The sequence below is a fragment of the Eleutherodactylus coqui genome, chromosome 10 (genome assembly GCF_035609145.1).
Source record: "Eleutherodactylus coqui strain aEleCoq1 chromosome 10, aEleCoq1.hap1, whole genome shotgun sequence".
Taxonomy (NCBI): Eukaryota; Metazoa; Chordata; class Amphibia; order Anura; family Eleutherodactylidae; genus Eleutherodactylus; species Eleutherodactylus coqui.
In genome coordinates, this window is record NC_089846.1 from 13,130,157 (window position 1) to 13,157,876 (window position 27,720).

Genomic DNA, 27,720 nt, shown 5'->3' on the forward strand with positions numbered 1-27,720 from the left:
ATATCATGTTGTATCTATTCATCCTCTATTTCTGAGTGCTGAGGAACTACAAGTCCCAGCAGAACCACATAAACTTCAGCTTCATACTGAAAGGTGAGGACTTGTACCATTACCTCAGAAACCGAGAAAATGGCGGCCAAGCTGCTGAGCAGCGACACATTTCTGACGCAGACCCCGCCCACCCGGTCGTACAGGTCTCATGACGTAACGTGCTCTGACGTAGGAATGTACACGTCGGCGAGCCGGATATCCAAGATGGCTTCGCTGCCGAGTTCGGTTTAGTTCGTACGTTGCCGGTAGACGGTGATCTGAGCGGAACCGGCGAGACTGGAGGTGAGGAGGAGGGCGGAGAGTGACAGCATAGACACCGGGGTCACCGCAATGTATGGGGGTGTGCCGGAGAGGGCGTCACTGTGGCGTCCTGTCAGGTGTGCGGGCTCCTGCACGTGTTGGGGTGCAGTGCTGAGTTGTGGGGTGCAGCCAGTTTGCTGGGGCCCCTCTGCTCCTGCAGGCAATGGGGTGTGCTCAGTGTCAGGGGATGTTGGGGTGTCAGTGGGCGGGGATGTATCTGGGGGTGCAGTGGGGTGTCTATAGCATATTCTGGTAGGGGGCGCCGGTGTTGTGGGCTGACCGTCGGATCCTGGGTCATTCGCTCATAGATATAAATGTGTTAGCTGGATATGTTGGGTGTGCTGGAGTGTATATAGTGTATACACCCCAACATATCTAGTGTATACACCCCAACATATCTAGTATATACACGCTAGCATACCCAACATATCCAGTATATACTATACGCTCCAGCGTTCCCCCTAACATATCCAGTATACACTCCAGCGTACCCCCACTAACACCCCAACACCAAGTATACACTATATACCCTCCAGCGTACCCCCACTGATACCCCAACATATCCAGTATATACTATACGCTCCAGCGTACCCCAATGCATCCAGTATACTCAAGTGTACCCCCACTGACACCCCAACACATCCAGTATACGCTATATACACTGCAGCGTACCCCCACTGACACCCCAATATATCCAGTATATGCTCCAGTGTACCCCAACATATCCAATATACACCAGCGTACCCCAACACATCCAGTATACACTATATACACTGCAGTGTACCCCAACACATCCGGTATACACTATATACCGTCCAGCGTACCTCAACACATCCAGTATACACTATATACCCTCCAGCGTACCCCAACACATCCGGTATACACTATATACCCTCCATCGTACCCCAACACCTCCAGTATACACTATATACCGTCCAGCGTACCCCAACACATCCAGTATACACTATATACCCTCCATCGTACCCCAACACATCCAGTATACACTATATACCCTCCATCGTACCCCAACACATCCGGTATACACTATATACAGTCCAGCGTACCTCAACACATCCGGTATACACTATATACAGTCCAGCGTACCTCAACACATCCGGTATACACTATATACAGTCCAGCGTACCTCAACACATCCGGTATACACTATATACAGTCCAGCGTACCTCAACACATCCGGTATACACTATATACAGTCCAGCGTACCCCAACACATCCAGTATACACTATATACAGTCCAGCGTACCTCAACACATCCGGTATACACTATATACACTGCAGTGTACCCCTACTGACACCCCAACACATCCAGTATACACTATGTACCCTCCAGCAGACCCCCACTGACATCCCAACACATCCGGTATACACTATATACCCTCCAGCGTACCCCAACACATCCGGTATACACTATATACCCTCCAGCGTACCCCAACACATCCGGTATACACTATATACCCTCCAGCGTACCCCAACACATCCGGTATACACTATATACCCTCCAGCGTACCCCAACACCTCCGGTATACACTATATACCCTCCAGCGTACCCCAACACCTCCGGTATACACTATATACCCTCCAGCGTACCCCAACACATCTGGTATACACTATATACCCTCCAGCGTACCCCAACACCTCCAGTATACACTATATACCGTCCAGCGTACCCCAACACATCCAGTATACACTATATACCGTCCATCGTACCCCAACACATCCAGTATACACTATATACCGTCCATCGTACCCCAACACATCCAGTATACACTATATACCCTCCATCGTACCCCAACACATCCGGTATACACTATATACAGTCCAGCGTACCTCAACACATCCGGTATACACTATATACAGTCCAGCGTACCTCAACACATCCGGTATACACTATATACACTGCAGTGTACCCCTACTGACACCCCAACATATCCAGTATACACTATGTACCCTCCAGCGTACCCCAACACATCCGGTATACACTATATACCCTCCAGCGTACCCCAACACCTCCAGTATACACTATATACCGTCCAGCGTACCCCAACACATCCAGTATACACTATATACCGTCCATCGTACCCCAACACATCCAGTATACACTATATACCGTCCATCGTACCCCAACACATCCAGTATACACTATATACCCTCCAGCGTACCCCAACACATCCGGTATACACTATATACCCTCCAGCGTACCTCAACACATCCGGTATACACTATATACAGTCCAGCGTACCTCAACACATCCGGTATACACTATATACACTGCAGTGTACCCCTACTGACACCCCAACACATCCAGTATACACTATGTACCCTCCAGCAGACCCCCACTGACATCCCAACACATCCGGTATACACTATATACCCTCCAGTGTACCCCAACACATCCGGTATACACTATATACCCTCCAGCGTACCCCAACACATCCGGTATACACTATATACCCTCCAGCGTACCCCAACACATCCGGTATACACTATATACCCTCCAGCGTACCCCCACTGACACCCCAACACATCTACCATGTTTCCAAATTATCGAATACCTTATGTATTTTTTGTCTTTCTGTATCCCCCGTCTATGTAAGCCCTGCGGACGCTATACAAATAAAGTTGTTTATTATTATTACTGGATATGTTGGGCTGTCAGTGGGGGTACTCTGGAGTGTATATAGTGTATACTGGATGTGTTGGGGTGTCAGTGGGGGTACGCTGAAGTATATATGGTATATACTGGGCGTGTCGGGGTGTTAGTGAGGGTACGCTGAAGTGTATGTAGTATATACTGGATATGTTGGGGTGTCAGTGGGGGTACGCTGAAGTGTATATAGTGTATGCTGGATATGTTGGCGTGTCAGTGGGGGTACGCTGGCGTGTATATAGTGTATACTGGATGTGTTGGGGTACGCTGGCGTGTATATAGTGTATACTGGATGTGTTGGGGTGTCAGTGGGGGTACACTGAAGTGTATGCTTGGTGTGTCAGTGGGGGTACGCTGGAGGGTATATAGTGCATGTGTTGGGGTGTCATTGGGGGTATGCTGGGTGTGTTGGGGTGTCAGTGGGGGTACGCTGGAGTCTATATAGTATGTGCGGGATATCTTGGGGTGTCAGCAGAGACTTATCCCCTATGTTTATAGTAAACACTGGATCTCTCAGTAAGTGAAGCCTTATCCCTCAATGTTTATGGTGTATACTGGAAATCTTGGGGTGTCAGTGAGCGGGGATGTATCTCCCCCCAGGTTTATTGGTAGTGTTGAGCAAGCTTTTAAAAATTTAGCTTAACTGGTTTACTAAATTTGGGCACAAAAACTCGTTTTGTGCGAATTAGTTCGAACTGACCCCGAACTTCACCAGTAGAGGATTAACTTAGTGGGCTTGTACCAAACTCTTAGCAAAGTTCAACCAAAGCAGTTTGACCGCTTTGTTTCACCCAACGCAATTTATTGTATACACTGGATAAGTTGGGGAGTCCTGTAGGACGTGGTCCCGGGGCAACTACTGCAGTGGGGGACATCTTCCCTGAGCAGGTTTTGGGGTTTTCCTCGGGGGGTTGCTGCCTGTCTGTCATTTGCTGTTGCCCTCTGGTGTGACAGCTGTCAGTCAGCGGCGGTGGGCGGATATACAGCTGCGTTTCACCCTGCAGAGTGTTCCTCTCTGTGCCCACGGACTACAACTACCAGCAGGGCAGCGAGATCTGCGAATGACTTTGGGAATAGGTCCGATATGAGATTAGTGCAGTATTACTATATATCTCATTGATCGCTGTGACCCCCCCCCCCTCCCCCTCTGCTATATTTACTGAGGCCTCATCAGGGTCGTTCATTTATTTTCAGATCGGTGGACACGTGGAATTGGGGTTTTACATCTAATCCGTGACGTCCTGTTAACTCATTAGTTGCTGTTTTCCTAGCAGGACGTTTGCTCGAGATTTAACGCTGCGCTGTGACAGTATTACAGTTCACATCCAAAACCTGAGAACTCTCCAGGCCTGATACGATTTACAGCTGAGGGTTTGTTACAATGTATCAGTGCAGACAAACGCAGCAGCACAGATCTGTCCTGTCCCGATGGTTTGTTACAATGTATCAGTGCAGGTAATGTGGAGTCCAGAGGGGACCTATTAGGGATGTTACTATTCACTGAAGGTGGTGATGAAATGTAAACAATATTAGGAAGTTCTAGAACTTGGTGGAGGGACCCTTTTAAGTCTATGAAGCCTTCCCAAAATGCTCGGCACAAACGTGACACGCAGAATGTCCCTCTTGTTTCGTCACCCCCTGTTAATAATCCGCTGGAAAGGGGCTCGTGTATTCCTAGAGCAGAGCATGCTGATCCTTGTAGTACTTGCTGTCCACGATGATGGTGCATGGACTCCACGGTTCCGGCCTATAACTGGGAGCTGATGGCTCGGATCCCACAGTGGACTTCCATGTTGGGGGATATTCGCTCTACGTCCTCGTGTTGTGTGCGATCTAATCTCTCGCTGTGTTTGCTCTTTGGCGTGCCCTGTTCCACGCCGTCAGGCCGGAGTCTGCAGGTTATTGTTTGCTTTATACGTTTCATTTCATCAGCAGAATTTACATTTCTGCAGCCACAAACGATGATCCCTTGTGTGCGGCCCAAGGAGTCGGCATATTTGTCCAAGTCACTTTCTCTGTCTTTCCCTGGCAGCGCTGGACGTGACGCCAGTACCAGGGGAGGGTCCTCGGTGTAATGACTAATCCGCTCCCGGTCCACATCCTGGTTGGATAAGGAATTGCCAGGGATAGTTGTTTGCAGAGTTGTATTGATGCTGAACTGACTTCTACAGGACTCTTGGTGCTAGTATTAGTCGTCGACTAAAACCTTTCCTCTGCACATGGTGGTCAGCCATGATGGCTTCAGCTTATTGGTGGAGGTATATAGACGACATAGTTAGTGTTTATAAAGGGACGGCTCTCGGATTGTTGGCTTCTTACCATTCTTCTTTATACCGAGCTCTTAAATGTTAGCTGGCTCTAGTTTAATCCTGTGCTGACAGGTAGAGGTGCAGCTGCCGCCCTCGGTATATAATGTTTATTACTTGTCATCGCTTTTCATCCCTCTTTACTGTCTTGTCGTCTTCTTTTGCAGTTTCCTATTCTTCTACAGAAGACAATAAGTGGCGCATTTCCTCCAAGAAGGGAAGAAAATGCAGCCGCCTCCTCAAGCTGGTCTTCCAGGGACGGGGGGACCACCTCGCATGGGAATGACCACTACCCCGTACTGGCGCAAGAGAACACCTACCCCTTCAGCAATGGCACCCCCTCCTGTTCAACCTGTCACAGACCCTTTTGCTTTTGGCAGAATGACTCCTCAGAATATACCGCCAACTACTGCACCACAGCCAAGTTCATCCCCTGCATTGTACTCCCAGCCTGGGGGTGGTCCCTTGTCGCTCGGTGACGGAGTGTCCTTACCAGGGTCTTCATCGCAACCCTTGGGAGCTGCTGGGTCTTTGTATAGTATTGTTCCTGCTCCATTAGAACAGAGTGGGAACTTTACCAATACCATGGCTTCACCTCCCATCGTCCCGCTAACACATGGTCACCCGGCTGGATCGTCTCTGCAGAACTTGTCCAGTGGATTAGAGAATGCCTACCCGCCTGTTGCGGGCAAACCTCAGAGCAGGCAAGGCATTAATATGGAAATGAATAGTAGTAGCGGTGCCGCTCTTCCGTTACAGTCGCATCCTCCCTCCACATCTCAGCAAACCACTGCACCTTGGTCCTCCACGCAGGCTGCTCCCGCTACCTCCTCACAGCATGTGCCCGCAGCGCCGCACCCCGCATACAGTGCAACCTATTACTCCCCTCCATATTTAGAAGTTTCTCACTTGCCTCCACAAACCAGTGACCCGGGATATTTTTCAGCACCACAAAGGACTCAACCAGTTACTTTCCCTCTTGGCAGCGGATCAGGTCAAGTTCAGCCACATGGCGTACCGGCGTATAGCAACCTAATGCCCACGGATTACACGCAAAACCAGAATCCTGATCACAGCAGCTGGTTCAATCAGTCGTATCCAGAACCGCAAGCTCCTCAGCCCAACTTCAACGCCATACAGGTCGGAGCGCCATTCTCTGCCCCGGAAAACAAGCCACAAAGTGAGCCTGCAAGACCTCAGCGGCAAGCCACCAGTGACTCGGATTCTGGAACGATATCCATGTTCTTTAAAGGAGATGAAGCTGAAAATGTGGAGATCCCTTCCACAGACCAGCACATGCCCAGGAAGCAATCTATGGATACTATATACCACCAAAACTTGGGGCACCAGGGGAACTCTCATCCAATTACAGCCCAACCAGGCGTGCCCAATGTTGCGCCACCTTTGCCTTTATATTCTAGCGTCCCAAGCGCTCAACCAACTTTATCCCAAAGTGCCAGTGGTTTTCATGATCCTCATGTCTCATGGAAAGCCGATAACACAGAAAATCAGCCTGCGGAGGCCAAAGCTGCCTCGCAGATTCCATACGATAATGTGGAGAATATCGAATGTATTCAGAATCTAGAAGTTCTTCCCAATGAGCCTCCTAGTAGCAGTCTGTTTACTGCAGGAGCCAACCCTGAGGCCTTTAGATACGGACCTGTTCTTGGTTCTACTCTACCCAAGAATACGGTGAGCCACACCGAAAGAGGTCCAAATCTGGAGGCTCCTGACGTGTTACCTCATCCTGTTAGATCGGATAGTGTGTCTTCTAATTACAGTACCTTGAGTCATAGAAGTTTGCCCATGCCAGCCCGACCCCAGGAGCTGGAGGGGACCTTCATTCAGAAGGAGAGTGGAAGACTTGAGAGTGAAAACGCCACTGATTTCTTTAAGCAGATTGATTCCTCGCCGTTGGCTGGTGACATTGCACACGGTATGATACAAGGCGCCTACCATAGAAATCTGTCTCAGCCACCAACGCCGAGTCCACCAAAACCTACGGGGATCTTTCAGGCAAGCGTCAACAGCTCATTTGAACCTGTTCGCTCTCATGCAGGAATTAAAGCTACTGAAATTGATCAGTCGAAAGTAGTTGGCGATCTTCGTGAGAACCATAAGTTGCCGCCAACTTCTTCCCACGACGCAGGTATGGCAGCCTCCCCTGGAAATTTGGAACAACCTCCTGATAATTTGGAAACCATTTATTCAGGTAAACCTAATGCTGAAATTTGTGCTGTAAACAGCGGACACCCTTTTCCTGCAGGATCTGCGTTGGATAACATATCTTTACTGCTAGACAAACGCCCATCCTCAAGAGCCCACGGGTCTAATAAGAAGTGCGAGAGTCCGGCGACCACCCTGTGGGCACAAGGGGAGCTGCCCAACTTTGGAGGCAATGTCCTTCTGGCCCCACCAGCTCCTGCTCTTTATGTCCCTCCAAAACCTCAAACAGAAGTAATTCAACCTCCTGAAGATAATACGTTGGAGGCACAACGTGGCCAGCCAGACCCGAGCCAGTTCTCGGCTTCACCCGAAGAGCACGTATCTTCAGAAAACTTGGAGAACCCTCCAAAGATAGGAGATGATGAACATACTCAGTCCCAGGCGAGTTCTGGTTATGCCAGTTTGTTGTCTTCTCCGCCTACTGAAACCTTGCAGAATCAACCTGTTTTGATTGCTCCACCTAGTAAAAGCTATAATTTGGCTCAACCCGTTAATTTTTCTCTCTCTTTACCCAATCAAATGAAAAACCTTAATTCTGCAAAAGATGCCGCCGCTGAAAAAACGCTTCCTCCCTTCGGTTTTGCAGCAGATCAGAGTGCTTCAGCCGCTCTCGCTCAGCTTGGACCTCCTCTTAAACCACCCTCTTCCTCTAATCTCGTTAATAAATTAGCAGCCGGCAGTCAGCACTTTCCTGAATCGTTCTCCAATCATCATCAGAACTCAGTCCTGTCTTCATCTGGTCAAATTCCTCTTAATTTAGCAACCGAAAATCAGAAAAGTGTTAAGAGTGAAAGTGTAGCCAGCGAGTTTACAAGTCAGCCCGGGTTCCCAAATGTACTCATGGGTAACGGAGCCGGGATGTATGTTCCATCAGTCGGTGGTGGTGGTGCTAAAATAGAGAATTCGGTTGCACTTGATTTCACTGTTCCACGCGTGCCTGCCAATTACAATGCCAATGGACAGGCGTCGGTGCCGCATAGACCTCCAACAGGGGATCCCCTCTATACCAATCAGTCATCGGTTGTCCCCAATTTCCAGTCTGGGTCTGATAATAACAAACAGGTCTTTTACCAGCAGGTTACTAAAGATGTTCAATCTCAGCATTCACAGCCAGACGCAGGGGCGCCTCATGAGTACATGACTCCGGCATCCCAGCCACCAGCACCTCCAATGCAGACCAGCTCAGGAGCTAATAAACCACTCGCTTATCCCCAGCAAGCAGAGGCTCATGTGCCCAGTACCCGAACCGGTACAAGCCTTCCTTATAGCGGCCAACCTGAACACCCACCATATCCCGGGCAACCTGCAACTAACACATCTGCACCAATCAACCCCAACCACCCTGCTGGGTATCCAGATCCTGCAAGACCACCTTCATCTCAGGCTCCTCAGCAAGCTGATCCATATTACTACTATAGAGGTTATGGAGCATACCCCTCAGCGTACCAGCAGCCGTACCCACAGGTGGACCCCCGAGCTTCTCATCTATACTACCAGGTAAACTCTGCAGTGACCCTGCGCTTCAAGGGGGGCATTTAAGTACGATAAGAAGAGGGAGATTTACATAAAATGATTCAATGTATTTTATAACTCTATACTGGTTAATATGTAGCAGCAGCTATACATGATGAGGGATATTCAACCTGCGATTAAGATGTGACAGGAGCATTAATGCACCGTTTACGGTAAAGATGGATGGATAGATCTACAGATAAAAGTAGTGTGCTGTAAGTCATTGACCGCTGGCATTTCCTGAGTGATAGGGATCACCATGTAACCCCATATCAGGATCACTGTCTGCTTAAATAAGACCCTAAAGCAAGTGTGGTATAATGATGTCTGGGTGGGGTTTGATATCGTCATGTGTCTTCCCACAGGACTCGTATGGAGCGTATGACCCCGCATATAGACAGTATCCTAATACCGGCTTTTCAAACTCTGGAAAGTACCCATACCAGGAACCTGAACGGCCCAGCTCGCGGTCTAGTCACTGCTCAGATCGACCATCTTCAAGGTTTGTGTTTTGAGCTCATATGGTTTGTCTACAATTGATTTAAAGTCTTAAAGTGACCCACTGATCTTGGTGCAAAATTCCCTCCATAGGATGGAGAAGGAAGGGTGCATATTGCCTGCCGCCGTTCTCTGCCGTCCTTCCAATCCACTGGTTCTAGATCCTCTTTTGAGTCATCCCAGATGGCCGATACAATCTTCAGGCTACCTAATTCCCATAGTGCATTGCTAATGTTAGACTACCAATGCACTATATCTGCTTTGATTGGCCAGACTTGCTTGTGTGATCAGCACTGGTCAATTAGGCTAACTTCACACGGGTGAGCGCAATATAGGGTCATGAATTATGGCACCATCTCGCGGTCGCCAACGTGAATTACCTGCGGATGCGAGATGTTTTTATGTCAAAACAGCCTTGCATCCCTTCGGGTATATAGCGATCCTACAATTCGTGGCATGTTTTATCTTTCTGCGTGCTCTCGCATCGCAGCACCCATTGGTTTCAATGGGGTCGGTTGCAGCGTCGCTCCACATACTAAGTGCACGCGAGGCGATGCGCCTCCGTTGAAAACAATGGGAGAAACTCTGTGATCCTCCACTGCGGCTGACAGCTAGAGGATCACATAGTTTTGCCCATAGTTTTCAATGGGAGACCTCACATCGCATCGCATGCACCTAGCATGGGGTGGGATGCTGCCATCGTCCCCATTGAAAACAATGGGTGCTGCTATGTGAGAGCACACAGAAAGATAGAACATGCTGCGACTTCTATCCCGCATCGCCATGTGTATGACCCCATTCAAAAGTATGGGGTTCATATTTGTGCATCTCACAACGCATGAATCTCACCTGTGTGAAGGTGGCCTCAGAGAGCAATGCATATTGTGCGTTAGGTAGAAATTTGCTTAGCCATCTTGGACAGCGGAAGCCGGTAGATTGGAAGAGCGGCCGAGAACTGCTGGTAATATTCCCCCTTTTGTCCCAGGACAGAAGTTTTGTCACAAACGGAGGATTACTTTAACAAGTTTACCAAAGTCTCTAACCTGAAAATGAGCAGTAAATGAAGTTCATAGTGCGGTCCCAGAGTAGCAGCATCCTGTCCGGCCGTCCGTCCCCCCCCCCCCCCCCCCCTATTATCTGACATTCTAGAGATGACCTATTAACTTCAGCAGCTCTGTGAAGATGCTTCTCTCCTCCGGCAAGTTATTTAATAACTCTTCCCTCAGCCCTATGTGGTGATTATTGGGAATCTCCGCTGCAATACCCCCTAATCAGTCATCCGGTCACCATGAGCAGCAGATGTCTAAAGCATTGTATTAGGGGTAAGGCCCCGTTCACACGGCATTATTTGCTCCGTATTTGGAGGCCAGGAGCAGCAGTGGGTCCTAAAATATAGAAGATGCAGATCTTTTATTGTAGTTTTTCTTTCTAGGTTCCCTTCCTAGTTAAGGCTTCCGATTACTGATGTAAAATACGGACCAGCACACTGCCGTGTGAATGGGGTCCTAATTGTTAGGTCCAAATTAAATTAAAACCAACATGTATAGGGCGATTCAGAAGTAATGATGCAAAAGTGAAGCTGATTTCATCAGACATGAGTTGACCTACAACATCCAGAATGTAAAAAGATAAGTCACGTTTTTAATGCACCTTGCAGATATTTGATATGGGTGCCGTTGGTGACACGGCAGGTGCCAAGTTGGTAGGCAGTTCTGCCCAGACGCGCCCCGGCAAATCCTCAGTTATCCTTTCCACTGCAGCAGAAATGCGTCGTTATAGGTCTTCTAGTCTCACTAGTGACACCCATGTCTAACATCTGGAAAGGGCATTAAAAGCTTGAAGGGTTCTTCTATCTCTTCGTGTAACTCTGGCTGTTGTATGTCAGTTCAGCTATGAAGAAATCTGCTTTACTTTTGCACCATTCTTTTTGAATCGCCCTGTACATGTGAGATTTTCAAGTTATTTCTCATCCGTGTCATTGGGGATACAGCAAGACCTTGGGTATAATACTAGTAGGTGGACAGACGTGCAAAGAGAGTTAGGCCCTCCTACCAGCTATACCCCTTCTGCATGCACCGTGCCAAATCCATTTTAGCTTAGTGCCCGTAGGAGGCAGACCTTCCCATACGAGAAGTAATTGTACTGTCAGCCTGCCCCTAACACGATTACAGGTCTTGGCGAGTGTCTACAGCCTCATTACCCGCTTCCATAAGAGGAGTATTTGTACTATGAGTCTCTAGATCTTACATTACTACACAGTTATAGTGGCCATTCAGACTCATTACCCCCTTCCATGGAAGTAGTTTGTTGTACGGTGAGTCTCCATAATGCACATGGCTGCCCAATCATGGCAATCTGTATCTGTTGGCATTACCCCCTTCTATAACAGGAGTAATGGTGATGCTGCAAGACTGTATCTCTTCTGACTTCACAATTATAACCAGCAGCACCGCCCAATGGTACCGGCCCCTAGGAGAGGACTTGTAGTACTGTATAACTCTACTTCACTCATGACCAAGTAGGTTCGGCAAGCATTAATTTCCCCCCCTTTCCTTCCTCGTCCTTGACCAGTCTCGTGGGATGAGTCATGTGTTACCGAAGGATGCAATGTTGGTCATGGTTGCAAATGCTTCCATCAAATAGCCGTAGTATCACCCTGTATTAAACGTATTATGGCTTTTAACATAGTGATGCAGTAAATGAAGCATACATCCGTAGTCACTATTCCTCAGGAGAAAGTAGCGTACTCGGGCTGGACCCTGTATCTGACTGCATCGTGCACTGCGTGCTAGACGGCCTCATTACCTTCTCCATAGGACATGATATTGGTCTTACCGCTCAGCCCCGTCTGTGAGGTGATTAGACTGTGATTGCATACGCCTTCCCACGGGTGGAATAAATGCATTACTGCTAGATCCTGTAGATGATTTACATCAGCCGGCTGAGTGAGCCTTGCAGTCACTATGTGCCGGATGTGGTTAGGCAGTGAATGCTGGCGTCTGTCACGTTCTCTCCTCCAGGAGGAGTAGCTGTAGGTGGCTTCATCTAGATGACCTGCATGCCAAATTACTACATTCTACCGTGTCACCCTGAAAATAAGACCGTGTCTTATATTAATTTTTGCCCCCAAATAGGCGCTAGGTCTTATTTCAGCAGGGATGTCTTATACATACTAGCAGGCTCGATCCAGGTGCCTCCTGCTGCTCTCCAGAGCTCTGATGCGCTGAGCTGTGGCATCGATTGGTCAGTTCATAAATCCTGACTCCACAACGCGATGGCTGGTTCTTCGATGCAGCACTCAATGAACCAATCACAGCCATCGCATTGGTTCAAGTGCTGCATTGATTGGCTGAGTAGCAAATCAAGAACCAATCCGAGCCATCGCTTCCTGGAGGTGGGATTTATGAATCTCGTAACCAGGAAGGGATCATCTGTGGGCGGCCAAGGACTGCAAGAAGCATGTCAGAGCTCCGGAGAAACGCTGAAGGTACGTGGACTGTACCTGCTAGGTAATCCTTTTTTTTTTAATGTAATGCAGCTCAGCCTTATTTTCCGGGTAGGGCTTATATTTCAAGCCTCCTTGAAAACCACGAAAAATCAAGGTAGGGCTTATTTTTGGGGAATCGGGGTATTACATCATCATTATGCATTCTAACAGGCCTCAGGCTGCCTTATTTTTGTCTCTTACAAGGGCGCCATTCTATGTCGCTTGACTCTCTCAGAAGTGATTTTGCATTTTTTGGCAACCAACCAGAGAAGTTGTGCAATGCTCTCCAATATCAGTCAGCCGGTATCCTCATAGCCGCACTGTTATGACCGGTACCAGGCGGCTTCAGAATGTTCTATGCCGACTTCACTCTGTTGGCTTGCTGTATGTCACATTCGTCAGGGAGTACTTACCTTGCGGTTGTTTTCAGTACAGGAGATAACACGGATACTTTCCAGGGTCTGCTTTTGTGTTCCCCTTTGGCCGCTTTCACAAGGCACAGAAAATTGTGCGATACGCATAAATCTTGCCATTCCTTTCAATGGGGTCATATATGTGAGCTGCTTTTTTTTTATTTTTTTTTTGCATCACTGTGTGGGAAAAAAATCATGGCATGTCCAATATTAATGCTTCGCCCAATGTTTTCAATGGGGTCGGGAAAAGCATCATAGGCCATGTAAGGTGAACAATACTCGTGGTTTCCCATTGTTTTGAATGGGAAACACTTGCTGATCCTCCGGCACTACTCAGCCGTCTGCCTAGAATTGTGTTTTCTAATGCAATCCTATGGCAGCGGCCACGGGCGGAAATTCTGCGGGAAATCCCGCCGCAGTATTTCTGCCCGTGTGCAGGGGGCCTTAGGTGGATTAGTTTCGTGTTGGCGGTTTACTTTTCCCTTCCAGGTGGGTTCTGGTGGTGGTGCCCGTCACTGTGAGTATCGGTCATAGATGTTTTGTTCTCTGTATAGAGGATGTCTCCCTCTATGCTAAATTCTATAAAATCTTGGTAGCACAGTATCCGAGGCGGCACAACGTGACCTGATGCCCTAATGCCAAGCTAGCTTACTTTCTGGAAATGTTCCTCCTCTCGGAGACTACAGTAGCAGTTGCCTACTTTTTAGCTAACGGAGGCCCAAAAAATACTTCATCACGGCCATGTCATATCCAGCATACTGTGACGAACTGTGTCTCACGTTCCAGAGCTTCTGACCACCGGGGGTTGGCAGCGTCGGCAGCTTTCCTTGGGAATGTTGAGATAGAAGATCATTCTCGATATTGGTTCGACCATGCTCTTGTCTTGCCTTTTCGCAGGTAGCAAAAGTAAGAACACAATATACTTTTAAGTTTCTTGTCTGTTCTTTCACCTCTTTGGTCCCTTCCTTCACTTCCTATCGGACATCCTTAGCTAGCAGGACTTGTACTGTTCCTACCGCTTGCTAGTCTACCTTTCTTGGGACCTTGGTCAGAGATACATTTAAAGGGGTTGTCCCGCAAAACAAAGTGGGGTTATACACTTCTGTATGGCCATATTAATGCACTTTGTAATGTACATCGTGCATTAATTATGAGCCATACAGAAGTTATTCACTTACCTGTTCCGTTGCTGGCGTCCTCGTCTCCATGGTGCCGTCTAATTTTCAGCCTCTAATCGCCCAATTAGACGCGCTTGCGCAGTCCGGTCTTCTTCCTTTCTGAATGGGGCCGCTCGTGCCGGAGAGCGGCTCCTCGTAGCTCCGCCCCGTCACGTGTGCCGATTCCAGCCAATCAGGAGGCTGGAATCGGCAATGGACCGCACGGTGCACCGCATGGTGCACCGTGGGTGAAGATCCCGGCGGCCATCTTACTTAGGTAAGTAAGAAGTCGCCGGAGTGCGGGGATTCGGGTAAGTACTGGACGTTTTTTGTTTTTTTATTCCTGCATCGGGTTTGTCTCGCGCCGAACGGGGGGGCTATTGAAAAAAAAAACCCGTTTCGGCGTGGGACAACCCCTTTAAGGATGTGCCTACGCAAGGTAACCTGCCCCTTGTTTCCATCTTTTAGTGCTGTGTCCTCCTTAGTCCCATTTTCGGCGGAGCGTATCTTCTCCAGAACAAGGATCATCCTTTCTTATTGATTCTATCTTAGTAAATTTTGCAGATACTTGATATTCGGCAAGTTCTTTGGCCTTTTTGTAATAGCGCCCCTATCTAGTCTGCACTGTCCTAGACCATGCGCTACATTACAGCGGTTGGTGGACGTGTTGCTCACAGACACCTATGGGGCACTGCAGCCTGGCAGCTACTTGTTCCCCTTCTCCTTGGATACTACTCTAGAACGTCCCGAGGTCTTCCTGTGTCCCCATGACGTAGATGAGAAAACTGGATTTTTTAACGTAAAATCCATTTCTCGTCACATTAGGGGACGCTGCACCCACCACTTGTTAACTCTTTGGTTTCTTTCTATCAAGGCCCCCCAATCTGGCCCGGGTTCTTACCCTACATTTTTGTTTGTTGTCTGCATCGATTGACTTCATGTGTTAATTTGTTCTACTACTTCTGTACAAACTGATTTATCTCAGCCCATGCTGGTTGGCGGGACTAACTTTGTGCTTAATGTCCACCTACTAGTGGCAGGAACTATACCCCAAGGTCTCGTGTGCCCACCAATGAATGTAATGAGAAATCTGTTTTACAGCAAATAACAAAAGTCCCGTTATATACGTGCACAGATTGCCTAAGCTGGAGCAATTATAATAAACATTCCACTGTGAATGGTATTTGGTACTTTTGGGTTTACAGCCTCTAGGTATAAACTAAAAATGTTTCCAGTCACTGACAGCAAGCTGGGATATTGTGAAATGGTGAAAAATTAAGAGGTAAAGAATATTATAAAGTTGCAGGACTTCTCATTGTCCAATGAGTAGCTGTTTTTCTGTAGGAAGCAGACAGCTCCGTACATTGCACAGTGGCCCGGGTTGGTACTGCAGTCTGAGTCTTATTGAAGTGAATGGCCACTGACTGCTCCATGTACAGAACTGTTTGCTTCCTGCAACAAAACAACTAGAAGTGTTACAATTCCTTTAAGCTTTATTTATTCCCGCTGGATAAGACTTTTCTGCCTAATAAGACCCGTTTATCGTTTCCTTCCTCCAGACAGGGCTACGACGCTCCAGCAACTTACTACGATTATTACCAGAGTCAGTATGAGTACGGTGGTGAGTAGCAGAGTCTGAACCCCATTTAAACTGAATGTATTGCGAATACCAGGAAATGGCTGAGATGTGATAATTGAATATCTTCTCTTCCACAGACCCTAGCAGATGGGATCGGTATCCAGGGGCTTACGATCCTGGATATAGGGACCCTCGGAGCAATTACTGGGGCTATATGTATGGCGGTCGAGAGGATGCCTATAATAAGAAGGTTCCCTATGCATACACAAGCAGGTAAATATCAGGGTAAGACTACCAAGATGGGCACCACAAGGGTCTGCAGCAGCTAATGAAATCCTCCCCCATAGATATGACGTGTATGAGGATCGCTGGCAGTATGACCCCCGTTATGTCGGTGGTTTTGATGACGAGCCTGATGTTCGGAGGGATGTTACAAAGGATGACTTTGATCGGCGCAGCGTCCATAGTGAACATTCAGCCCGTAGCATCCACAGTGAACGTAGCGCCCACAGCCGCCGGAGCAGCTTCAGTTCGCGTTCACAGCAGGTAAATCTGAAAATGTCCTTTTTCTCTGCTGGTGAAGCTGCCTGATGAATTAATATTTAATGTGACTGTGTCCTTGTTTTCCAGAGCCAGGTCTACAAAAGTGAACAGGACCTAACTGCTAATGCATATGGCGGGCAAATACCCAACCCCCCATTGGAGGATTACTCTTATGGCTTGTATCCTAATGACTACAGCACCCAGCAGTCACTGGAGGGCTATCAGTATGGTTATCCAGCCACCAATGAGTGGCAGCCGACGGAACAAGGTGAGCGCCTCGTGCCTCTCTGCACTCCTGTTGTGGGTTTGTGGTGCTTCTGCATGACGGAATGAAAAAAAAACAATAATTTTCTGTAGTTTATAAGCTGAAGGCCACTCTCACACATGCTGGTGGTCAAACGCCAGAGCTGTGAATTGGACAGGACTTCGTGGGGGTATTCAGGATTAGAAAAACATGGCTGCTTTCTTCTAGAAACCGCAACACACTTGTCCATGGGTTGTGATTGGTTATGTAACTCGAATCTGAAATGAATGGGACTGAGCTGTAGTAACACGCACAACCTGTGGACAGTCGTGCCGATGTAGTTAGAATAAACCAGCCGTGTTTGTTTGGATCCTGGATAACCTAAAAGAAGCATTAATTCTTGTTCTACCTGCAGTTCCCTCTAGGTCATTGACTCCAGAGAAGTACGGAAGCCCTCATGTATGTGCCAGGTTTGGTCCCGGTGGACAGTTGATTAAAGTTCTCCCCAACTTACCTTCTGACGGGCAGCCAACACTAGTCGAGATCCACAATATGGAGGTGAGAAGTCGGCCGTACAATTTCTTCACTGACAAATAGATAAACTGTCTTAACAATTTAATGGCAATTCTGTAACTTACAGGATAGGGAATAACCATCCTAATGCCTGGACCCCCCCCCCCCCCCCCCCCCCCGGTAATGAGAAGCCTTATTGATTATGATAGTGCAAAGGCATGCATGGACCCCTGCTTCATTTATCTGTAGACCTTTCGGACCCCAATCACTACATTCTTTTCAATGGGCTTGTCGCAGATTGCCAATTCGAAGTGCTCCATCATTTGGGGATTCTCAAGACCCGCGTTCTTGTGATTGGTGGGGGTCCCAGAGGTCGGCTCTCCGGAGGTTAGATAGGCATATACTATTTTGTGTTTAGGGGGTAACTTATTTTGTGGGACAGCTCCTTTTAATGATTTCCGCTTGTGTGGCAGTAAGCAGGAAGCTTGAATTAGGGAATGAACTGCAAGCAGTTTTTGATGCGTACGCAGATGTGAGTTCAGTAGAGTTTGAGTTTTCTTTACACTGTTTTTGGATCTGCTTCTGGTTCCTGTTAATAATCCTAAACCTGTCTTACAAGAAGTCTGCCGTTATTACTTATGTGTTCTTCCTGCCATAGAAAAATTAAATCTTAGTAATTAAAGTCTGTCGCTGGAATATCGTCACTGAGCTACTCCCAACTGTGTATTGGCGCTCGGGACGTTAACTGTATCTTACCTCCTTTTGTAGAAGAGCGGCTGTCCAAGAATTATGAGCATTAACAGGATCCCTCTGCGCTGTATGCAAGATGGCTGCAATCCGTCCAATGGGTAGAGTTGTAGCTCATTCTGATTCTGGCTTTCTGCTGTTGGGTCATCCTCAATGCCTCTTCTTGTCCAATGATTGATGTCTACAGCTCCAGTCATTAGACAAGGCCAGAAGCTAATGAGGACCGGCGACAAACGGCCCTGACCAGAGCGAGCTGCAGGTTTACTCGTCGGACGGATTGCAGCTGATTTGCACGCAGTGTAAGGAACCTCTGAATGCTCATATCTCCCGGCCGGCTGCACCTCTACAAAATAGGCGGTATGATACTGCCTGTGACTAGAGTTGCCAATATACAGTTGGGAGAAGTTCCGCTGAGATTTTTTAAATAATTGGTTTTACTTTAATTTGTATTAACTAATGTATTTTGACCAGGTTATAATGCAGAACAGCCCGGAGCAGGAGCAGCTGAGAGCGTTCCCCGGCCCTTTGGTCAAGTAAGAATTTTCTGATCTCCAACAAAGCATCTAGTTTTCTCTTGCAAATTCTTGTAGAATAAAAGGTTAATCCTAAACACATTCTGGGGTAATCCAACATTAACTAGCTGGTGTCCGGGATGTTCTATCTTGTTGCATATGAATAACTCACAAATCACAGAAAGAAGACCTATCAATTAAAGAAAAAAAATCCCTGCCCTGGCCATACTTAATGATCTACCAATGCAAAAAGCAAGAGTAGGTATAGGCACCACATCCTTTAGCATGTGCTATATGGAGGAGCGTTACACAAGTGCAAAACACTGATTTAACAACCACTCACACATTGAGAGGAATGGCTGCTTAGTAGAGATGAGCGAGTATACTCGCTAAGGCACATTACTCAAGCGAGTAGTGCCTTAGCCGAGTATCTCCCCGCTCGTCTCTAAAGATTCGGGGGCCGGCGTGGGTGACAGGTGAGTTGTGGCGGGGAGCCGGGGGGGAGAGAGGGAGAGAGAGATCTCCCCTCCGTTCCTCCCCGCTGCTCCCCGGCTGCCGCCGGCCCCCGAATCTTTAGAGATGAGCGGGGAGATACTTGGCTAAGGCACTACTCGCTCATCTCTACTGCTTAGTATTATACTTGCACAAAGGGTGCCAGACCAACAGATGTGTGGTGCACCATGCAGACTTACAACCTATTAATCATGTCACATACGATTCAGCCCGGCGGTTGCCCTGCACCTCAAAAGTGGACCACACTGGCGCACGGACAGCCTGCGCTCCCCCAGCATTTAAAGCCAGACTGTTTGCTGCAAAAATAATGATAAATACATGTGTAGAACTCTGCAGGGATGGAAAATGGAAAATTCCAATGTTGGCCCACCCTTCATATTGCTGATAGATGGCTGGTTGTGTATTGGCTCTCACACGTCTTGAATGTTCACAGTTTTTATCTATTATCTGCAGAGATGAAACCCACAAAGTCGACGTTATCAATTTTGCACAAAATAAAGCCAAAGAGTGTTCACAAAATGAGAACTTGTTAGACCAAGAGTCTGCGCGGCTCCTGTGGGATTTCATCGTTCTCATGTGCCGGCAGAATGGGGTAAGTAGTCCTGAAGTCACATAGCGAAGCATCGTGAACAGCTTTGGCCTCCATTTGGGTAGTATGTGTATTTTTTTCCCGCGTGCTTCCTAATATCTAGAGATATAGATTCTGCATTGTGTATATGAGGACGTTCACCCACTAATTAATGCAAAGCTCTACCTTCGGGGAAACTAAAAATCCCAGCATGCCCTGAAGCCAAGTGCATTCCTAACTGCATGTAGTATGAGTTCCGTATCCTATGCAATGAGTGAAGCTCTTTGTATAGGAGAACTGTGCTCAGTACGCTGCTGTAAGTGGCGAGATATAATCATGAGGGTCGGATGTCTTCTGAGCTTTTGTCCCATCTGTGATCTGTATGTAATTTGTCCCTGCGGCGTTGGAAATCGTCCTTCAACCTATGTAGGCTACATTACATGTCTAGCTGGGACATGTTTAGGGCAATTGGATATCTGATGTTAATTAGTATAATGTTTTTGTATTAGGTGACTTCTCAGCCGTTACTGTTGTCTCATTGTGACCTGCGTTTTATGTCTTGTAGACTGTCGTTGGGACGGACCTCGCAGAGTTACTCCTCCAGGACCATAGAACGGTCTGGCTTCCCGGGAAGTCGCCGAATGAAGCCAATCTGATTGATTTTAACAACGAGCCTCTGGAGCAGGAGGAAGAGTCCGGGGCTTCTCAGCTGTCCTTCCTCACAGATACCTTACCCAGCGCTGGGGTCATTCTGGAGAAAGAGACTGAGAGATTCAGGGAGCTGCTGCTTTTCGGACGTAAAAAGGTTAATGATCGCGTCTAACTGTGGTGTCTGCGGTGCGGTTGTTCCTTTTTTCTCATCAGATGGGGTGTCTTATTACTCTGTTCCGTTTCTTACCCTTTTTCTTTTTTTCCTGTGACATTTGAGTCTCTTGCATTGTGAATATTTAATGCGTCTTTTGTGAGCGCTGTAGATCAGCCGAGGACTGAATTTCTATGTGTCTGTCTCTTCTTTCACAGGATGCACTGGAGTCTGCGATGAAGCATGGCCTCTGGGGCCATGCTCTGTTACTCGCCAGTAAAATGGATAGCCGCACACATGCCCGAGTAATGACCAGGTAAGGTGCTATGGATTCATATGAATTATATCAATAAGGCTATGTTCACATCTGCCTCAGAGGCTCCTTCACAGATCCGGCATAAAATGCTGGACGGCTCAACATCTGCTGTTACATCACAAAATGTCTCCGTTCAGTCAGGGGATTCCACTTTCCTTCTCCCGTAATGGAGCAGGAAAACAGAATCCCCTAACACAGGTGTGAACGCAGCATTATGTAATTTGTGAATCACATCTCTGATTTATCCACTACTTTCTGATGTGGAACTTGCCACATGTCCTACTACGCAGAGATCAGTCTTGGGATGTGGTTCCCATATGAATGTTGCAGAAGCTTTTTACACGTTTAAATGTTTCGGAAACCTACTAAAGTATACATCACTCTAAAGGCGCCTTCAGGCGACCGATATACGGTGTCCCTCTCTGCAGGGAGAGGAGGCTGAAAGAGCCAGGAGCAGTGCACTGAGCTTCCGCCCCTCGCCACTGTTTGCAATGGGAGGGGCGGGGCTAAGTTCCAGAACTTAGCTCCACCCGATCCCAACCTCTTCCATTGCAAATAGTGACGAGGGGCAGAGAGGGGGCGGGAGCTTAGTGCACTGCTTCTGGCTTTTCCAGCCTCCTCCCCCTGCAGAAAGAACACCGTATATCGGCACCCGGCCGATATACGGTCGTCTGAAGGCACCTATAAACAGTAAAAAAATGTATATAAAGGAATACGAGCTCAGATCCTGTGTACTAAGTGCTGCTGGAAATAAGTTACCACATGTTCCAATAAAGTTACATAGTTCAACAAACATATATACATAGAGGAAATAAATAGCAGTGTAGTACAAATCTAATCGCCACATCCCGACACACATTTCGTTCCCAGCTTCGTCAAGAGGTAATTACAAATGCACCCTGATAGCACTTATATAGCAAAATAACACCACTCCCCCAAAGTGGCGTTCTGCTATATAAGTCCTATCAGTGCTCATTTGTCTTTACCCCTTGACGTAGCTGGCAGCGAAACGTGCATTGAGATGTGGCGACTAGGTTTGTACTACACTATTCATTTACTCTCCTATGTATATATGTTTGTTGAACTGTGACCTAATTGGGATATGGGGTAACTTTTTATTCAGCAGCCCTTGGCACACAGGACTTGTTAGTATTCCTTTATGTACATGGTTTACCAGTAGTCAGTGACCTTTTTTAGTGTATTGCCTCTTGATATGATTTTAATCAATTTTGCTAATGAAGATTTGACTAATTGGAGTGCTGTATACTTTTGTAGGCTTTTATGATTTGATGTTTATACACCACAGACTATGGATTTGCTCTGGTTTTATAGATTATATGTTTTAATGTTTGCATGGTCTAATTTTTGTTTCTGGCGTCACTTTTTATTTTGCACCTGAGGTGCTGTTGTGATTCTGGTTCTTCCTCCTGTCGGACCTTTGATTCTTCCCAGTTTTCCCTGCATATAAAATGTTAAATTCGTCCGCTAAATGCAGTGTTTGGGTTCTGAGCGGCCGTATAGAGCATGACCGCTCTCTGAATTATAGCCGGTAAATACACAGGGCTGTTATTTGTGTTTTGTTCTCCCATGTAGGTTTGCCAACAGTCTCCCCATTAACGACCCCCTGCAGACTGTGTACCAGCTCTTGTCTGGGAGGATGCCAGCCGCTGCCACGGTCAGTGTCTGCGTTGGTTTCTTGGCAGTAATGCTATGGTTGTGTGCGCCTGGCATTGCTGCATGGGTTAAATCTTGCATATTTGTACTTTTGAGAACTTTATTGAAAATGTAAAATGCTCGTTTTTAGTGTTGCGGCGATGAAAAGTGGGGTGACTGGCGACCACATCTCGCTATGGTGCTCTCCAATTTAACCAATAATGTGGATGTACCAACGCGGACCATCGTGACTATGGGAGACACTCTGGGTGAGTCCAGTTTTCACACCTTGTGCTGTTCTTTATTTTGATGTGTTTCTTTGAGAGGATCGCTGCAGAAACTAGTGTGCATGTAATAAGGGTGGTGGAGAATAACATGTTTACTGCCACCCTGGTGGTCTGTGATTACTTGCGCAACATTCTGCAGTTACCGCTGCCGTCCCTGTGTATGAATCAAAGCTGCATAGTAGTAGAATTTAAAAGTTTATAATTTTCTAATGGAATTAGTTTAATTTCTTCTCCATTTTCAATGTTCTGCTAGTGGATCACATCATTCTTATTAAAGGAGATGTATATTTTTTGGGGGGATGGAGGTTTATAAATTCCTGCTCTCCATGTGTAAAAATAAGAGTGACCAATCGGCTCCCTGCAATGCCAGCACCGCATCCTCCAGTCTGCTCAATGACGGCATGTTTACAGTCTGCTGCAGCCAATCACTGATTTCAGTGCTTGAGCAATATGAGATATGTGATTGGCTGCAGCAGTCTGTGGCCATGTTTCTTATACATGCTGACTGAAGCCTGTAAACACAGCATCATTGGGAGAACTGGAGGAGCCGCCTGGACCTGGGAAAGGGGAGTATGCAGATTCTTTAGTAGTTTTAAGGGCCACTTACATTGGACGATTATCACTCAGAATTCAATTAGCACTGATCAGCCCATGTAAATGCAAAAAAAATAATTTACTATTTTGTTCACTTTTTGTTATCGCTGACTAAAAAACGTCGCTGGTTTACGGGCTTCTCGCTAGGTTTAAAATGTGAAGTGTTGAGCGAGAAGCCCACGATCCAGCGGTGTTCTCTTCCAGTCTAAATACTGCACAAGCGCTAACGATCTTAGCGGGTGATGTCCGCGCTCGTGCATTCATTTGGGCCGCTCTCACACATGAACACGGAAAAGCGCCGTAATTTTACTTTCACTTTCAGCTGCAGCGGCCGACGGTGTGTCTTAGCGCACCCCATCATTGTAATGGATGATGAGGTTTGTTAAACAGACGAAAATCGGGTCGCACCATCTAGCGCCGCGGTCAAGCGCAAGTCTGCGAGGCCCAATTGATTTGAATGGGAGCGTTATACCGTGACTAACGCGGCGTTCACAATGCCTCGTTAATTGCAGTAAAAATGGCTGCGTGAGAGAGACCTAAGGTGACTGTCCTCCTGTCTAAATGGGACTTTGGGCATGAGGAGCAGGACATTTTTATTTACTTTTTTTACTTGGACAACCTCTAACACTGTTTATACTGGAGGTTTACTACAAGGTTTCCAATCTGAGTAAAACAAACAAGCTGGACTCCAGATTGATATAGTTTACCCGCAATGCTACATTGTAACCATGTAATAGAATGGGAGAGGGATTTATGCTGCTGATGTGTTTAGCCCTAGACTGAATAAAACAAACAAACCTTCAGCTGGGAGCGGTATTTTATGGGTTGTGCCAGTGGCCCGTTTACACATAACGATTATCGCTCAAAATGCGTTCAAACGAATGAATTTGAGCGAGAGTTGTTCAGTGTAAATGCGATTTTTAGCCTGAGGAAAGAGCGATAGACGATCTGAAAGCTCGCTGTAACATCATGTCTTTTTGTTAGCCATTAAAAGGTCTCATATCTACAAGATTACTTGGTTACTCTCCCTGAGAACAATCACACTTTGTGAAAAAAAAAAGTGCTCACTTTTTGTTCACAGGTGGTTAAACTGACTTTTCAGCCAACTTAAAAACAATCACTGGACCGCTGGCTTCTCGTTCCATTTAAATGCTCCCTGCTCACCTATGTGAAGCGCTAAGTGACAAGTAGATGAGACGCCCACGATCCAGCAGTCTTTCTGTTTAAATACTCTGCACGAACGTTGACGACCTTAGTGATGACGTCGGCACTTGTGCAGTCGCTTCAATGACTGTCTGGCCGTGTAAAATGGCCATAAGATAGAAAGTTGTAGATGGGAAATAACTTTCTGATCAGTTCTAAAGGTCCCCGCATGAATGAACTTGTCACACATGCACTTTGCCACTCCATTGGTTTCAATGGGAGCTCCAGAAATTACCACGTTCAGTTGTTAACTGGAGCTGAGCGAGCATACTCGCTAAGGGCAATTGCTCGAGCGAGCATTGCCCTTAGCGAGTACCTCCCCGCTCGAGAGACAAGGTTCGGGTACCTGCGCGGGGGAGCGGTGAGTAGCCGCAGTCAGCAGGGGGGGGAGAGAGGGAGAGAGAGATCTCCCCTCCGTTCCTCCCCGCTCTCCCCCTCAGCTCCCTGCACGCCGCCGTCACCCAAACCTTGTCTCTCGAGCGGGCAGGTACTCGCTAAGGGCAATGCTCGCTCATCATTAGTGTTAACCCCTTAAGGACGCTTTTTTTTTTTTTTTCTTCCATTCTTGTTTTTTCTTCCCTCACGTTAAAAAAAGAAAAAAAAATCATAACTTTTATCCACCAAGGTAGCTGTATGAGGGCTTATACTTTGTGGGGCGAATTGTATTTTTCAATGGCACTATTTTTATGTACTGAAAAATGTTTAAAAAATTCCAAGTATAGAGAAATTAAAAAACTAAATTCTGCTATCTTTGAGCGGGATCTTGTTTCTATGGTGTACACACACCAGCAAAAATATATCTCCGTATTCCATTGGCCAGTGTGATTACTACGATAGCAAATTAATAGTTGAACTACTTTTAAAATATAGAAAACTTTTGGAATAAAATAATTTTATGCCGCCATCTTCTGACAGCCATAACTTTTTATGGATGACACTGTTTTCTAACAGATGCCGTGTACTGGTGACGGAACACTTTGTTATTTTGTCCACTTCCATTATGTGATTGCTGAATATAATTTTGAAGTATTATGACTGCGGTTTGATTTTACATGACGCTCTGAGTTGTTTTAAGGGGTTATATTTTATTAATTTAGTTATATTAGATGTTTTCCTCACGTTACGTTATTTCCCCTCTCAGCTTCCCGAGGCCTCTTAGAAGCCGCTCACTTCTGCTACCTAATGGCACAGGTCGGCTTTGGCGTATTCACTAAGAAAACAACCAAGTTGGTTCTTGTCGGATCCAATCACAGGTAAGATTACAGCTGAAATAGACCATGAAATGACACTAACTAGTAGACAAGCAAAAATTGCCATAATATATCTGCAATTTATAGTTTTTACAATACGACTAACTATTGTCCACTGTTGTCAGCCACTCTATACATTATCAGCACCTTATACTTGAACAGCATGGGAGGGTAGGCACTTGACTTTGTGGCATGTGGAAAGCAATGAAGGAACAAGAAACCTTTATGGATCTACCAATCATAGCGATGGCATAAGCTGCACTGTGAATGGCCAACTGAATTTATTAAGATATATATATATTTTTTTTAGCTTGCCTTTTGCTAAGTTTGCCACTAATGAAGCCATCCAGAGGACAGAGGCCTATGAATATGCCCAATCATTGGGGGCACAGACCATCTCCCTCCCCAATATACAGGTAAGAGTCTCTCCATGCACATGGGGCCAGCACAATCCTGTGACCGAGATCAGTAATTATGCTAGATTTTCTTTTGCAGGTTTTCAAGTTCATCTACGCTTGTCGCTTGGCTGAATACGGACTTGCTGCTCAGGCTTTCCATTACTGTGAAGTGATCTCCAAGACTATTATCAAGCATCCATCCTACTACTCCCCTGTGCTGGTTGGTCAGCTGCTTGAGGTACGTCTGCAGACTCGGCTCTTGTCTGCTTTTGATATTCTTATATCTGTAGACAAGGATCCTTTTTTTAGTTGTATAAAGGGGTCTTTTTATGAGATGTTTAAGGCTTATCGATATATATTATAAAATGGCGATGTCTATTCCTGGGACCCTTAACTATTGGAGAAGGTGCTGATTAGATTAACTAGCAGCTAGGAAGCTGCAAAGAGGAGGTGATAGGAGAGCTTGTCTGTGTCCATTGTATGTTAAGAGGCGCTAACAGTAATGTTCTTAGTTATACAGAAGAGCAATGCTAGAGCAGCAGCGTGCACAAGAATCGTCCTTCTAAATACATTGCATAGGAGATTCTGCTTCTAAGTAGCAGCATGTAATTGTAGAGCTCTCTGCCTCCTGTACATACAGATGAGCAACCTGCTGCCGTTTAGAGGCCGAATCTGCTATGCAATGTATTTAGAAAAATGACTCGTGTGCACACTTCTACACTATTATTGTCTTTCTCTATAATTAAGGCTTTCACAGTCTTATGTATAATGAAAAGTTCTGTAGGTTTTTAACACCTTAGTGACTGCAAATAAGCATTTTTACTGACTTTACTAAAGGACTTTAAACATGCACATACATCAGGTATTTTCTGGGTGCTGCTTCCCCCCCCCCCCCCCCCCACACTCCAAAAACATGCAGATGGGTGAAAACAGATTGTAAACTCCAAAGGTGACAAGACCCAATATCAAGTGCGTAATATTATTGATCATTAAACAAGATTTCACTTTATGTATATGCTGCTTTAAGCTTTATAGCCCCCTGCACACTGGCGGAATTTCTACCCGTGCCCTCTTGCATAGGATTGCATTAGATGCAATCCTATGCACACAGCCATGATTTTTCCGCATGAAAACGCACGCGGAAAACAAATCGCGACATGTTCTATTTCTGTGCAGGTCTTGCAGAGGCCCGCACAGAAATGTAATTGGTGACAGGCCAGCTCCGCTCTGCGCATGCGCCGGCTGGGAGGTAGCCGGCACATAGCAGACGAGATGCCAGGAGCGGGTGAGCTGCAGGTCTCTGCAGGGGCACAGTTCCGCATCCCGCTGCGAGAATTCTCACAGCAGGATCTGACCCGGCCATCTGCAGGCGGCCTTAGG

The 27,720-nt window shown here is 46.7% G+C and overlaps 1 protein-coding gene across 3 annotated transcripts in view; it reads left to right on the forward strand.

The window, feature by feature from the left end:
- The first annotated feature begins 235 nt into the window (after positions 1–235).
- Positions 236–27,720, forward strand: part of SEC16A (SEC16 homolog A, endoplasmic reticulum export factor) — a 43,725-nt gene continuing 16,240 nt past the window's right edge. For all 3 annotated transcript variants that reach the window (XM_066580248.1, XM_066580249.1, XM_066580250.1), the window contains exons 1-17: positions 236–333; positions 5,493–9,048; positions 9,429–9,565; positions 16,178–16,239; positions 16,335–16,470; positions 16,545–16,743; positions 16,828–17,008; positions 17,400–17,542; positions 18,716–18,777; positions 19,723–19,861; positions 20,403–20,642; positions 20,858–20,955; positions 22,549–22,630; positions 22,760–22,877; positions 25,834–25,945; positions 26,253–26,358; positions 26,438–26,578. In XM_066580248.1, coding sequence (XP_066436345.1) covers positions 5,551–9,048; positions 9,429–9,565; positions 16,178–16,239; positions 16,335–16,470; positions 16,545–16,743; positions 16,828–17,008; positions 17,400–17,542; positions 18,716–18,777; positions 19,723–19,861; positions 20,403–20,642; positions 20,858–20,955; positions 22,549–22,630; positions 22,760–22,877; positions 25,834–25,945; positions 26,253–26,358; positions 26,438–26,578 — 5,454 coding nt within the window. In that variant the 5' untranslated portion in view covers positions 236–333; positions 5,493–5,550. The remainder of the gene's footprint in view (positions 334–5,492; positions 9,049–9,428; positions 9,566–16,177; positions 16,240–16,334; positions 16,471–16,544; positions 16,744–16,827; positions 17,009–17,399; positions 17,543–18,715; positions 18,778–19,722; positions 19,862–20,402; positions 20,643–20,857; positions 20,956–22,548; positions 22,631–22,759; positions 22,878–25,833; positions 25,946–26,252; positions 26,359–26,437; positions 26,579–27,720) is intronic.